Source organism: Armigeres subalbatus, chromosome 2 (genome assembly GCF_024139115.2).
Source record: "Armigeres subalbatus isolate Guangzhou_Male chromosome 2, GZ_Asu_2, whole genome shotgun sequence".
NCBI lineage: Eukaryota > Metazoa > Arthropoda > Insecta > Diptera > Culicidae > Armigeres > Armigeres subalbatus.
Genome location: NC_085140.1, coordinates 298,405,500 through 298,421,074, shown reverse-complemented (window position 1 = coordinate 298,421,074; position 15,575 = coordinate 298,405,500). Strand labels below are relative to the sequence as shown.

At 37.7% G+C, this 15,575-nt stretch overlaps 1 protein-coding gene across 2 annotated transcripts in view; it reads left to right on the top strand.

The window, feature by feature from the left end:
- LOC134212467 (uncharacterized) overlaps positions 1 to 15,575 on the top strand; it is a 206,028-nt gene that overhangs the window by 142,766 nt on the left and 47,687 nt on the right. The window contains exons 3-6 of one of the 2 annotated variants that reach the window (XM_062690365.1): positions 3,405 to 3,833; positions 4,294 to 4,733; positions 13,331 to 13,473; positions 13,610 to 13,820. In XM_062690365.1, coding sequence (XP_062546349.1) covers positions 4,625 to 4,733; positions 13,331 to 13,473; positions 13,610 to 13,820 — 463 coding nt within the window. In that variant the 5' untranslated portion in view covers positions 3,405 to 3,833; positions 4,294 to 4,624. Of the gene's footprint in view, positions 1 to 3,404; positions 3,863 to 4,293; positions 4,734 to 13,330; positions 13,474 to 13,609; positions 13,821 to 15,575 lie in introns of both variants that reach the window. The other variant, XM_062690364.1, reaches the window with a different exon arrangement.

Here is a 15,575-nt window from a genome sequence, read left to right as displayed (position 1 = left end):
CACACGGCCGCACCCCCCCCCCGTCGAGTTTTTTTGTCTAAAAATAGTATTTTGAGTGCACAACAAAAAAAACGATGTTTTTGAGGATGTTCCACACATTATTTTTCGAAATTGCGAAATTACTACTTACGCTGTCTTCAAGCAAAACACGCGTCTTGAAAAGCCACAAAATACTTCTGAGGGTGACATCCGTGAAAAAAAAAATCTACAGTTCAAAACATTTTATTCTTTTTCTCATTATCACTAAATTGTAAGATTAACGAGAAAAGATGCATTTTCGTCAAAACTGTACTTTTAAGAAAATAAAACTTATTCTACAAAGTTGTTCCGGATAATGGGGCCCTTGTTAAAGAGTTATAAAAAAATAGCGTGGCCCATTTTATGAAAATGAAAAAATATTTTGCGGAATATTGACTAAAAATGTTCTACAAAATTGTAGTGCAGCTTACTCCAATCAGCTTTGCCATATAAACTTTTTTCTGTAGCTCTTAAGTTCACTTATTTAGAGCCATTTTACTTACTAAAATTAGGGTGTCCCTCAAAAAACAATATTTTTAATCTGCTTATTTTATTTTTTATTTTTCACAAATGTCACCTTCTGAAATCTTTTAAGGCTTTTCAAGATGCGTGTTTTGTTTGATAAAATATGACATTAGTAAAATTGGTAAAACTTAAGATAAAAAATAACATATATCCAATGTTTTGAATATGAGGTCTCTTTGAATATTAGGTCTCTCTCAAATGCCGTGTAAACATATTTTTTTGGTTTGCCCCAATCAGAGATATCAACTGTTGAAAAAAACCTAATTTGACAGAAAAACAATTATAACTTTTGATCGGCAAAAGGTATTGGGCATATTTATACATCAAACGTTGCATTTTTTGAACTCTAAAAGTCACCCACTTCACTTTTATGAACCGTAAAATTTTGCACCAATAATCAAAATGTATCGCCGAATCATAAACTATCAAATTTTGCAACATATCCAGATAGTTTCAGAATGTTTCGGCACTGGGGGAGATCCCCAGAGATTGAAATATATGGCGTATTGTACAAATCTTCTTTCTGTAGGCCCTCCTTAGCCGTGCGGTAAGACGCGCGGCTACAAAGCAAGACCATGCTGAGGGTGGCTGGGTTCGATTCCCGGTGCCGGTCTAGGTAATTTTCGGCTTGGAAATTGTCTCGACTTCCCTGGGCATAAAAGTATCATCGTGTTAGCCTTGGAAGTGCTTAATGAACACTAAGCTGCGAGGCGGCTCTGTCCCAGTGTGGAGATGTAAGCCAATAAGAAGAAGAAGATTGTACAAATCTTCACTTTAATACACCGCAACAGACGGTCAACGGCTACGATCGATAAATTTCACCATAGAACATTCAATGCCCTGCGTCCGCGATATATTTATCAATCAGTCACTTATACAAATATTGCCAGAAGAGAAAATACAGCACCGTCAAGGGCGTCGCAAATCGGTTTTATTGATTGATTTATTGAGCACCATTCCATTCGGACGGAAACGATTCAACAGGAAGCTTGTTAAAACGCTCGACAGACGGGTGGCCGCTGTCCTCGTTAGTATTACCACAGTACAAGGTCGGTCGGTGATCGATGAAGCAGCATCAGCAGCAGACGGGACGGGACAGAAGAATGTTAAATGCTGAATAAGCGCAACAATCGTGATGAATGGCCAATCCAATAAGCCGTTTCCAGTGAATGGTCGTGTCGATACGCGTGATTCGATGGCTTCTGATGATGATGGATTTTACAGTTGATTATCTGAATCAGCTCTTTTGGAATTTAATATGTTTTTTTTTGTTATTCGTTTTGGGATTGGTCATACTGGAAGGACTGTAATTAAAGGTGAAGAATATTTTATTCATGCGAAAATCGGAATCTGAAATAATGGTAATGATTAACAGTATACTTTGAAACTGCTCATTTTTATTGAGACCAATGAATTATTGGCAGTGGCTGATTTTCTACCCGCCGCTGTCACATCCAGGCGCTATAGTATATGCGCAAAATGGCCAGCAAGAGTTAACCGGCAGAAATGTGTATGGTGAAAGTCATCTAACGCGGGTTTTCTCAAAATAAGAAACTTTTCATGAAAAACTATTTCGTACCGATTATGTAGGAAGGTGTCCGCTACCATGCCTACCAAATATTTTTTTGATGAAATTGCTTAATTTTGAGAAATCGAACCTTAGATGCCTTTCGCCATACTGATTTCAGAAAGTTAACTCCTAGTGTGCCGCTGTAAGCACGCTCAAAGCAGTCGATTTATTATGGCTTTTTGGCCAACGGATGATGGCATTTAATGAATCGCCTGCTTTGAGCGTGAAATCAGGATACCTAAACAATAAATAAATATAAAATTTTCCCTGAATAATGCAAAATTTCCATAAACATTTAAGAATTTCCCCCAAATCAAAATACATTTGCACTTTTAAAAGCAAAAATTATATTATATGAAAAAAAATCATTCCGTGGAAAATTTTGTAATTGTTTATCACTAATATAAATTTATTTTTGGAAATTTTATGTTTTTTCAATGAAGCATTTTAATGTTTTTGTTATTTTTTTTTATAATTGCAATTTTTGCTTTTAAACGTGCTTATTTATTTTTGTTTATGGAAATTTTGCATTATTTGTGGATACTTTATATTTATTTATTGCTTGTACCCTGATGTCTTTACTAGAAATTCCCTAATTTTTATGGAAAAAATTTAATTCTCTATGAAAATTTTATGTTGCTGCCATTTTAAATCGATTCCTTCCACCCGAATCTCGTGCCAGCTGCTTCGATTGTCGATCGCCGGTTTCCTACGCGATGGAGTGCAAAATTCCATTTGCAAATTTGAACGAAACAGCCTCGCATCAAATATGCAAATTGTGACCTGGCTGCCTCGGCATGGTTTTGCTATTTTTTCGCTTTTGGTGACCCTTTGGAAATGCTTGCGAAGCAGCGGACAAAAAACGCATCCTCTTCAAACGGAATCCTTTTAAATTATTTATGACAATTTGGAAACAAATGGATCCTTCGGCACACTCGTGGCCCGAGCAAGGCACGCGGGTGGAAGAAAGCTATTGTAAAGAAGCAATTTGGGTGGATGTCTGTTGGAGTTCAATTTTTCCGATCACAGTTGAGAGGTGGAAGCTGTAGCTTTCCATGACCTTTCTAACATCCTCAGCATCATTATTATGGCGTGAAAATATAATTGAATTATTTTGTGTGTCCTGCAAGGAACATAAATTTCATGCTTTCAACTTTGCCAACACACTTGTTCTTAATGTGTGATTGTTATTCTCTCAATGTCATCCGTTTTATTTGAAAGTCATCAACATACATCAGAACAACGTTCGCCAACTAATGAACAATTCTTTCGCATCTCATCTCGTTTTCAGACCTGATCCGCGACAATAGCACTTCCGGAACATGCCAGCCCACATCCGCCGTATGCCAGCGGCAGAAATAACATCGTCGCCTTCAACCAGAACAGTGCTCGCAGTCCAACAGGTGCTTGGAAAAATTGTGTCATCTTTTGTAACGGCAGCGGCGTGCGACAACAGCAAGCGCATAAAAAATCATAAAGTAGCAATCTGCTGAGCATTAACTGTATTCAAAGCCGCACCCCTCCCCCCACACGGGCATAAAAAATTCCACCCGACCGGATTATGTAAACAGGAAAATGACAGCCCCAGCAATGTCACGTGGATATGTTTCGCTGCCATTGCACAATGCGGCGCCAGTTGGGTGAACATCGACAACTGCAACATTTCCGGTGGTGGCGCAGCTGTCTTCTGGGTGACTCGACAGTGAGGACGAGCGATAGGGTAAATGAACCTGTTTGGAAATATCCTAGGTAGAATTTCGTTTCTTTCTTTCATAACGATTAGTACTGTCTTCAAGATACAGCTCAACTGGCCTTTTCTAATTTTGAATACTTTGTGTAAAATGTTGGAAAAATTCCATCTGTATTAATTTCACAGTCAAATATATAATAGTCAACATTTAACGACTTATATCTTGAAACACGTTAAAACTAAAATCTTTTCCTTCCAAAGCTAATATTAGGAATGCAAGAAACAAATTTTTAAAAAAATAGTCATTTTTAAACTCGCAGGAATTTCTATAACTTTGTTAGTATCCCACCCAAATAGTTTAAAACAGAAATAGCTGAACGTCCATACTGTCACCAAATGCTAAGGCCTACCCAAACATTTACCCCATCACCGTCGCCAGTAAAACAAAGCTCAACTTCCATTTTTATCCTTCTTCCCGGTTGCAATTTAGCTCTTGTTCTGGACTAATAATAAATGCACATGCAACGACGCAACAGCAAATGTTCCAGGTGTAATACCCGCTAGCCTGGAGCTACCGACGCGGTAAACTTGCGAATAAACACAACCAGAGCGCGTGGGAAACTTTTCTGCATAAAATAAAAAAGTGAAACAAGAAAAACTAGCGTACAGGAAACTCCGAACTCTTCGTGATATATGGGACGGAAGGCTGCTGCCAGAACTGGGGCATAACAGTACCGAGAGGATAAAATAAATAGATGACTAGCCTAAGGCAGGACAGTTAGAGCACGGTCCACTCTGCAGCGCCAACAGAGTTCTGTAATATGGCTCGACGAAACTTTAGCAGTGACGGATGCAACTGCTGCTGTAATCAGAAACAACTAGTGGCTGTGCTGGTCTTTTTCACCATTGCTCTGGGAGCTCCACATTCAGGTACGTACGACACCCGCAAAGCGACGGTTGGCGCGGATGGGTCAATTGTTATTTAATCCTATTTTTGGATATGTTACTGAGGTAGGGATGAAAGTTTTTGCACGAGATGAAAACCATTTTATTTGCACGGGAACACACTTGAATAAAACAAGCGTTTCACGTTATTCTGCTAGATCCTAGTAACTAGAACATGTTTACAAAGATGATTTCGCTCAAAATAACTATCAACAAGTTTAATTACCATCAAAGTGAATCACTGTTTAGATTATGCGGGCTTATCAACCTTCTTACAGTGCACAATAGGAAAAAAGGAAGTATTTTTGGCCAAAATTATGAATCCTGCAATAAATGGTGGAATTCATCATAAAAACATAGATAGGAAAGAAAAATATTTTTTTGAGGCTTCAATGGGGTATGGGACCAATTTTCGGCATAGTATCGATTTTTGCCATATTCTACAAAACCAACGGAATTTGGTCACTTTTTGGCTAGCAATAAGCCTGTTTGATGCTAGATAAAATACTAATGGTCATATAAAGCTATTAACTATATATTTGTGCCACAGACAAATGGACGCAACACACATTTGATAAAATGATCAAAAAAGCACTATTAGCTTCTGGTGTTGAAAATTCACTGAATAGAACTTATTAAACTAACAAAGAGGGGTAGAACAGATTCAATTATCGTCAAATTGTGACATCAACGAAATAAAGTTTTATTTATTTTCATTTATTTTTCATATAGGGTAAATCACTACTTGGGCCTATGGACCCGGTTCCCGGCTCACTACACAGAAAACTAATGATTTATACTGTTTGGAAGCCGTAGGTTTATGATTGATAATTTTCAAAAAGTCTCCCATTTATTTTTCACAATATTCAATATCTTTCAATCACTTGTTTTACTCCTAATTGATCCAATTGTAGAAAATAAAAATGTAGATTTCAAAATCTCACTCTCCGATGCCACACCACTGAGCCGGAGTGATTCTTTCCACTTTTACAAAACGGTATCATCAAATAAACACCTACCTGAAAATCGTCCTAGTGCTCGTTACAATCATTGCTTCAAGCTTTTAATCACCACACCATAATGCTCCACACACGCACTTCAATCTAATCACTAGAACGTATCACTAGAACTTATATAAACATAATTAGAATACATTTAAAAATGTATTCTCAAACCGAACAAAAAATCACCTCGGCCCAAAAGCTTCTAGCCGCACCGTGCTGCCAAAAGGCCAGGAGAATGAAAATGATCCTTCATCGTTGATAGGAAAACTGTTTAATATGTTGACACTATCATGTTATTTATAATTTTCTCGATTTCAAAAGGTGAAAAAAATATTGTTTTTAAGTATTTGGAACAAAAATTGGATGAGTAAATATATCTTCTCAACCAAATAAAAATGATTATGAATGATACCATCTGGCATCTTGTTGTCGTGGAACGTGCATATTTTTGTTTACGTCGCATTTTCTATCATCCCGAGAGAGAATAATAGAGAAATGTTTAGAGATTGAGTGAAATTTTTCTTAGGCCGGGAACTGGTTTTGTGATATGCCGAATGGAAATCGCTATGCCTGAAATGAGTGCTGCACCTCGTTAATTTAAATCAAATAAAAGCTTTCTTGAACGATATTTAGCACGAATAGCTATTTTTAAGCAGAAGTGAACCCCAATGCAGTATTATACAGCCCACAAAATTCAGGAAAAGTTGCTTCCTGTCATAAATATCAATTGAATAATGCAGTCGTACGCATGTTAGGCCGGGAATGGGGTAAGAAACCCTATTTTTCATATATTTGATATTTCATTAAGATTTCTTTCATAATTTTAAAAAGTTATTTTGTCAAGAGTTATTCATCACACTATTCATCCAACACTTTATGGTGAAATCTATAATTCGCTTCTATAATCAAGTAATGTCAAATTTGTAAATTTTGAACCCTTCCCTTCTCACTGCGTAACGTTTTTTATATGATAGATGATTTTTTCTTGAATTAGGCGCAACGTTAAGACATAACCCTTCCCCTTAAAATGTTATGTAATTTGTGTTCGGCGCCAAATTCAATTAAAGGAGCATTATTGAGTAACTCAAATAAAAATTGGAAATGAAGAAGTTTACCAAAACACCTGATTAATCCCCCTAGCGGTAATGTTGTCTTTCTCGTGCATTATAAGAAAATGTATTTTGGCCATAACTTTTGAGCCCATAGTCCAATCCAGCCTTTTTTAATAGGGAACAATGGAACAATATTCTCTGACGAATGAAACTTGTTGCGAGTAAATCGGTTTAAAGTAAGTAAGTCATTTTTGCTCACACACATACAGACATTTACACACACGTACACACAGACATCACCTCAATTCGTCGAACTGAGTCGATCGGTATACAACACTATGAGTGTTTGGACTTTTTTATGCTTTTGGAGCGATCATATAGCTACTACATATAATTAGTACACGAAAAAGACAAAAATGGGCAATTTTTTTCAAATTCATGCATCTCACAAAATGGTACATTTGGGCAGAATTTTATTCATGGTCCTCAAAGCTTAAAAGTTCAATAGTGTAGTGCATGATGTTTTACTGCGGGGTACCAAACTGTTTTGTTCGTTAAATATTGCGTAAAATATGCCTTTACAAAACTACTAAAAACTAAAATCCGGATGAAGCTATTATTACATCATCAAGCCTATTACATAGATCTGTTTAAGAGTTTTGTAACGATATATAAATATGTTACTTTTGAGACAAAAATATGGCAAAGATGACCGTTTTCCCAAAAAACGTAAAAATATCATTTCTAGTATGAACGCCCTCACCCCTCCCTAAAAAATCTAAAAAATAAGAACCGTCCTGATTATAAAAATATAGGTTATAAGCTATGTATTCATCACATTCTACTCGCCCAAATCAAAAATTGGCCTTTTGGTAGTTTTGGCCATTCCTTTGTAAGGGGCTGTCCTATTGTGCAGTGCTCAAAAAACTTACACTTACGATGTTCGCGTCATATTGACACGGATTTGAGTTATCTCCGACATTTCTCGGCCAAATTTACATGTTTATATACCCAAAAAATCGACAGCTCATTTCCGAAACTGACCTAAGATTGATGATCAGCCACACCCACATTCCGTAACCGCCGGTGGAAGGATCGACAGTTAGCCACTTATATGGACGAAAATTTCATAATAATACAGCGCAAATCGATTTTATAATTGTTTTTTTTTGTTAACGAAAATATCTTAAAAACTATTTCAACGATGGGGAGCATGATGCTGTCAATATTCTGGCAGATGTTCTAGGTTCTCCAAATCATTCTGGAGTTCAGACTTAAAGAGTCTTTGATGTCGACGTCAAAACCAATAGCACCGAATTGTGTCCGCATAGACCCTAAGAGGTTTTGAATATGGTTTGCGAGTCTAAGTTCTCCAAATCATTCTGGATTTTAGCCATAAAGTGTTAACCACATCAACTACCCTCGGTACAAACCCAATAGCACCACATTGTGTCCGCATAGGTCTTTAGAAGCTTTGCGTATGATTTACGATTTAGATATATCCAAATCGGATGTTCTAAGTTCTTCAAATCTTTCTGGAGCTCAGACCTAAAGTTATTTACCCTCGGTACATAACCAATAGCCCCACATCGTGTCCGCATAGCTCCTTAGAGGCTTTGCGTATAACTTATGGTTTGGATGTCAATATTAGATGTTTTATGTTCTCCAAATCATTCTGGAGTTCAGACCTGTTGAAAATCGTACCCCGGCTGTTACACCCGGCACTCCACATGACACCTACTAGCGCAATGTTGAACAACAGGTACGAAAGTACATCACCTTGTCTGGAGTGGAGTGTTCGCCCGAAATCTTCACAGAGTTTTGCACACCATCCACCGTTGCTTTGATCAAACTGGCTTCGTTGACAACGTTCCAGATTTTTACTGTACGGCAAATTCTTCAAATATGTCGTGAATACCAGGTCCCAACGCACCATCTGTTCAATGATTTCAAGGCGGCATACGACAGTATAGACCATGTAGAGCTATGGAAAAATATGGACGAGAACAGCAGTCTGATAAGCTTTCCAGGAAGCTGTTCTCGTCCTCCTACGAACTCATTCACTATTGGTGTCAGACAACGGCAGATGATCTGAGATATCACTTTGTAAGCGGCATTAAGGATGGTGATCGCTCGAAAGTTCTCACACTCCAGCTTGTCGCCTTTCTTGTAGATGGGGCATATAATCCCTTCCTTCCACTCCTCCGGTAGCTGTTCAGTTTCCCAGATTCTGACTATCAGTTTGTGCAGGCAAGTGGCTAGCTTTTCCGGACCCATCTTGATGAGCTCAGCTCCGATACCATCCTTACCAGCTGCTTTATTGGTCTTTAGATGTTGGATGGCATCCTTAATTTCCCTCAAGGTGGGGGCTGGTTGGCTTCCATCGTCCGCTGAGCTGACGTAGTCATCCCCTCCGCTGCCTTGACTTGGCCATTCAACCACGGTATGTGAATATCTGGAGATTACCTTAAAAAATCACAAAAATCCAAAGATTCTGATGGCGCCGACCCCTTTGCCGTTAGAATACTGGAAGCGTCCTATTTTGTCCCATTTCCTCTACAAATAGACAAATTTGCTAATGCATATGTTCGCATCAATCAAAAGACAGGGAAAACCTTGACTTGTATTATCATGTAATATCATAATAGGCCTCCCATATATTTTTGAACACGGATAAGTGTCTCATTTTGTCTAATACCCCCTATAAAATGCTTCAGACGATACACATTTAAGATTCGAGGAGATCATCAAATGAGTTACTGTCAGTTATGGAATTCAGGACGATGAAGTAGTATTATCCTCGGACAATTCACTGGGAATCTGTTTAGTGTCTGTTTTTGTTTGATGCCCCTATAATTTGAAAATATTTTCAAAAGTATAACATCAAATCAATTTTCATTTTAGGAAAATGTACTAAGATCCTTGAAGACTATTGTAGGCATATCAAAAGGCTATTCCTTTTTGCAGGGTCCCTTCAGTGTCTCATTTTGTCCAATATCCCTTATACGTTGAACCTTTTTTATCAATTTATCAGAACACACAAATTGAAAGCTCAAGAAAATTTTGTGAAAATTGGCGAATTATCTGGACAAAAAAATGTGACTTTTCCTAGGGGGTTGAATAGTGTCTGATTTTGCCAAATATCCCCTATAGTTAAATGAAATTTTAAAATCAGATAGAGCAAATCAATTAATAACTATGAAAATTATATTAGCATCCTTGCTTACTTAGTGGACATATTAAAGAGAGGTTTTTTTTTATTTTTTTTTGAGTGCATCGTTCAGTGTCTCATTCTGTCTAATACCCCACATACATTGAAATTCTTTTAATGCACAAAAACACCAATTAAAGTTCGATTTCTCTAATTTGGGTCAATATCCCCTATATTTAAATGAAGTTCCAATATAGTAGAGCAAATCAATAAATAACTTAGAAAACTATATCAAGACCCTTGCGTATTATAGTGGACATATTAAAGAAAAGTTGTTTTTCTTCTCTTTCTTATTTATTGATTTGCTCTACTATATATTGGAACTTCATTTAAATATAGGGGATATTGACCAAAAATGGGCCCTCCTTAGCCGTGCGGTAAGACGCGCGGCTACAAAGCAAGACCATGCTGAGGGTGGCTGGGTTCGATTCCCAGTGCCGGTCTAGGCAATTTTCGGATTGAAATTGTCTCGACTTCCTGGGCATAAAAAGTATCATCGTGCTAGCCTCATGATCTACGAATGCAAAAATGGTAACCTGGCTTAGAAATCTCGCGGTTAATAACTGTGTAAGTGCTTAAAGAACACTAAGCTGCGAGGCGGCTCTGTCCCAGTGTGGGGATGTAATGCCAATAAGAAGAAGAAGAAGAAGAATTGACCAAAATCAGACATTACCCAGCTCCTCGTTAATTAGCTAAGGCCTTATTTTATTATTCAAGTGATTTGCTAAAATTAGCACAATTCACAAAATTCTCTCGAACTTTAATTGATGTTTTTGTGCATTAAAAGAATTTCAATGTATAGGGGGTATTAGACAGAATGAGACACTGGACGATGCACTCTAAAAAAGAAAAAAACTCTCTTTAATATGTCCACTAAGTAAGCAAGGATGCTAATATAATTTTCAGAGTTATTAATTGATTTGCTCTATCTGATTTTAAAATTTCATTTAACTATAGGGGATATTTGGCAAAATCAGACACTATTCAACCCCCTAGGAAAAGTCACATTTCTTTGTCCAGATAATTCGCCGATTTTCACAAAATTTTCTCGAGCTTTCAATTTGTGTGTTCTGATAAATTGATAAAAAAAGGTTCAACGTATAAGGGATATTGGACAAAATGAGACACTGAAGGGACCCTGCAAAAAAGGAATAGCCTTTTGATATGCCTACAATAGTCTTCAAGAATCTTAGTACATTTTCCTAAAATGAAAATTGATTTGATGTTATACTTTTGAAAATATTTTCAAATTATAGGGGGCATCAGACAAAAACAGACACTAAACAGATTCCCAGTGAATTATCCGAGGATAATACTACTTCATCGTCCTGAATTCCATAACTGACAGTAACTCATTTGATGATCTCCTCGAATCTTAAATGGTCTGGGTTCAGCCAAAACGCACCAAGCGGCTTTTTGACTGACTTGTGATATTTTGTTCGTACAAGGACAACGGAAATCGTTTCATATCAATTCAAGCGTACATCTGCAATAGGATATCCTAATTTGTTGAGCTACACTACTGGTCACAGTTTTTTTTTTATTAAATAACCCTCATTATTAAGTATGTTGTAAAAATTCGGATAAACTTTCCGTGAAAACTTGAATGAAATTCCCGGAGAAATTCGAAAATAATTCCCAAGGATGTTCGACTGAATTTCTTGCGAAGCTTTAAATAATTCCCCGTTCTTGTTAAAATCCGAATGCATTTCCTGTGAAAAATGGAATGAATATCCGCGAAAACTCGAATTTTGTATACACTTTCTTTGGAAAATCAAATGCATTTCCTTTCGAAAATCAAATAAATTTTTCGTGATAGCTTGAATGATATTTCAGTGAAAAATTCCAATATAATTTCGGTTGGATTTCTCGTAAGAACTCGAATGCAGAATTTCGTATTAATTTTTTGCGTAAATTTGAATGATCTTTTGTGGAAACTTGGAAAAACTTTAAAGAAGAATTATTTCAATCTACCGCGGGAATTTATTACTGACTTTCACGGGAAATTTATTTGAATTATCACGAGTAGTTCATTTTGCATGGGTTTCCAATTCTGCTTCAAATTCATTTAAATCTTACAAAAAAAAATCATTTGAATTTTCAGTTGAACTCCGATTGGTTTTTGCCTTTCTCGTACAACTAAGTTGTACCGAAAGGCTATCATTTCACTCCAAATTCTAACTTTTGATAGAAGTCCCGGAGACCCATAGTGTTATATACCATTCGACTCAGCTCGATGAGCTGAACAAATGTCTGTCTGTCCGTGTGTGCATGTGTGTGTGTATGTGTGTGCGTGTGTGTGTGCACAAAATGCCATAAAAAACATTAGCCAAATTTTCACATTGAAACTCTTAACCGATTTTCTTGCAACAAGTTGCATCCGACAGAGACTGAAACGCTGTTGATCACTATTGAATTTCACAATAATTGCAAATTGCAAAAAATAGATAATATTAAAATAGTGATGAGACATAGTCACATAGAACAATAATGTGTTATGAAAAATGCCTTGCATCTATGAATATTTTTAAAGTTTATCCGTGGCTTGCTTCCAGTAAGAGTTTCATCGTACTATAAAGATGCTCGTGTTGCACGCATTTAGGCGTAAGTATGCTCTTCGTTGAGTTTCATAGTACACAGGATTTTGTTTTTACACGATTTTTTTTCGCTCGTATTTTTGATCGTGTGACTTCAATTTGCCACCAATCTCTTCGCAACATGTTTCAAAAAATCCAGAATAAATCAAAGAAAAATCACATAACAATTAATATACGTTAAACATTTAGGATGAGTGGAAAATTGAGAAAATGTAAATCGTGTAAAAACAAAATCCAGTGTACTATGAAATTGTCCGAAAGTCAAAATTCGAACATAGGAAATTAGAGAATATTTTGGCAGCGCCATCTGTCGTCTACTAGTGTAAATTTTCTATCATAACATTAGACGGTGTAACTGTTTTGCCTTTCTTGTACATCATCGAGGTGTAAGCGTAAAGGCTACATTTATTACCTTTTTCCGCGAGAAAGGCGCCATCACCGCTAGGTGGATTAATCTGGGTTTTTTTTCTAGAAATTCAAATGAATTTCTTATTGAAATTGGGATGAATTCGTCGTAAAAAAATCAAATGAATTTTGTATAGAAATTCAATTGACTGAAAAGTGTTGATCAGAGCAAACAATTATCTACCAAAAGTGTTACAAACACAAAAATTGCCCAATTGAGAATTGATTCTATTTTACTTCTTGTTGACTGTTCAGGTCGGTTGTGTCATTTCCCTGCATCAACAATGTAACGTTTTCCATTATGTCTTTCCAGATCCCAGCTCTCTGTCGGACAACTATCTGGCACCGGCAATGTCACAGGCATATTTTGCAACCCGAAACAATACCAAAGTCACGGCACAAAAGGGCGGCACTGCACTGCTGCCATGCACCGTACTGACACAAACTTCCGCCCTGGTAAGCATTTGAGCTCGCGACTACTCCTCTTTCAGTAGCAGAAAACAAACAAAACCCCTGCTACTGCGACCCCTCCTTCCGCTGCCATACATTTCGGTTTGATTTTCTGACTTCGCAACTCTTCCCACTTTCGTAGGTATCCTGGGTGAGACGAAGGGACTTCCAACTGTTAACCGTAGGACTATCGACATACAGCAGTGACGAGCGCTTCCTGGTGCACCACATCCGACATATGGGTCATTGGGCGCTGCGGATCAAGGCCGTTCGGGACGAAGACCAGGGCCTGTACGAATGCCAACTGTCCGTGCACCCGGTGCAGTCGGTGTTTGTCGAGCTGAAAGTTGTAGGTGAGTAGACAGAGCACGAGCAGAACCGTCAACATTCGATTTCAATTAAATAACATCGTACGGCTATCGTAAATCAGTTTTGCTGACTGGCTCGGGAACGAGAGAAAAAAAACTTTAAAAAATCCACATTGCGCCGATGAAAAAGTTATGGATGATCTTCTATCTGTGATACGTTAAATAACGAATGTTATAACTCGTGACAAGGTTTTCAACCACTGCAGGATTTTTTAATGCTTCAATCGATCCGAATAAAGTTCGCACCACATAAGATTGCTGATGTCTACATTTAGCCAAAGCTGCTAACTTCTTCTTCTTCTTATTGGCATTACATCCCCACACTGGGACAGAGCCGCCTCGCAACTTAGTGTTCATTGAGCACTTCCACAGTTATTAACTGCGAGGTTTCTAAGCCAGGTTACCATTTTTGCATTCGTATATCTTGAGGCTAACACGATGATACTTTTATGCCCAGGGAAGTAAAGATAATTTCCTATCCGAGAATTGCCTAGACCGGCACCAGGAATCGAACCCAGCCACCCTCAGCATGGTCTTGTAGTAACCGCGCGTCTTACCGCACGGCTAACTATATATCAAATTAAACGATTTCCCGATTTTCAATATTTGGAATCTTGCCTTTTTTAGACGTGCACACATTATCAAACTGATTGGTTGATCAGCAGAGATTACATAATTCCATAGACACATTTCTTCGAACGTGGGATTGTGAGTTGTGACGCAAATGATTGAATTGAAAGTAAAATTGCACTATTTTAAATACTGAATTACACAGGTGCACAACAGACCATATCGTTTGGCAAAGATATACAAACAACCCAGAAATTATTTGCAGACATAACAGATTTGATTCTGCGTATATGGATAGATACCTAACCCAAGTCACACCTGTTTAAACACACCAATCAGTGGATATAAATTGTAGCTTCCTCATCATTACAATCCACATTCAGTTCTCATTCGTGACAACCAACTAAAATCTCAACTAAAATGAAATTCGTCATTGTTCTCGCTATGCTGGTGGCTGTGGCTTTCGCCATGCCCAAGGCTGAGCAGGAACTGCCAAAGCAATTAGTCCAGGAGTTGCAAGAGGTTTTGGTGGAGAATGGAGTCGATCCGGTCGTGGCCAATGGATGGTTGAGCAACGCCTGGAAGTGGGTCAAGAAGAACGCTGGAAACGTTGCGAAGATTGCTGGAACCGTTGCCGAAGTCACTGGTGGAAAGTAATGATCGCACTCCCTCACTCACTTTCTAATTAAGGTCCAACCACGATAATGGAATATTGCACTATTTAAAGCACTTGCGAGCTTCCTTTAGTCTTCACATGATATGTATATCAATAAATACCAATTTATTACAAGTAAATGAAAAAATGGATTTTTATTATTATCCTATTTACCATCCGGATTCCGGAGTTGGAGCAATTCTCCAAACAATCAATCGATTTCTTATGGCTTGGAAAATCTTGACTTTTCGCGTATTGAATCTGGTCACGTTTCGATGTTGTAGAGTTAAGAAGTAATGGATGGACCACATGTCCCGATCGACTACTGTATTTCTGCACGCCAAACCTCGCTATCACAATCTCGAGTGCAACGGAAGAACATCGCCATTGTAAACGAGGTTGACAATTTCGTTTTCTTGATCTCTAGTTTATCAAGCGTTGCACGACTTATCAGCATTGCCGACGAACCATGTTCAAACAATATCTGCCACAGACGGCAATTCTGCAAGTTAAAC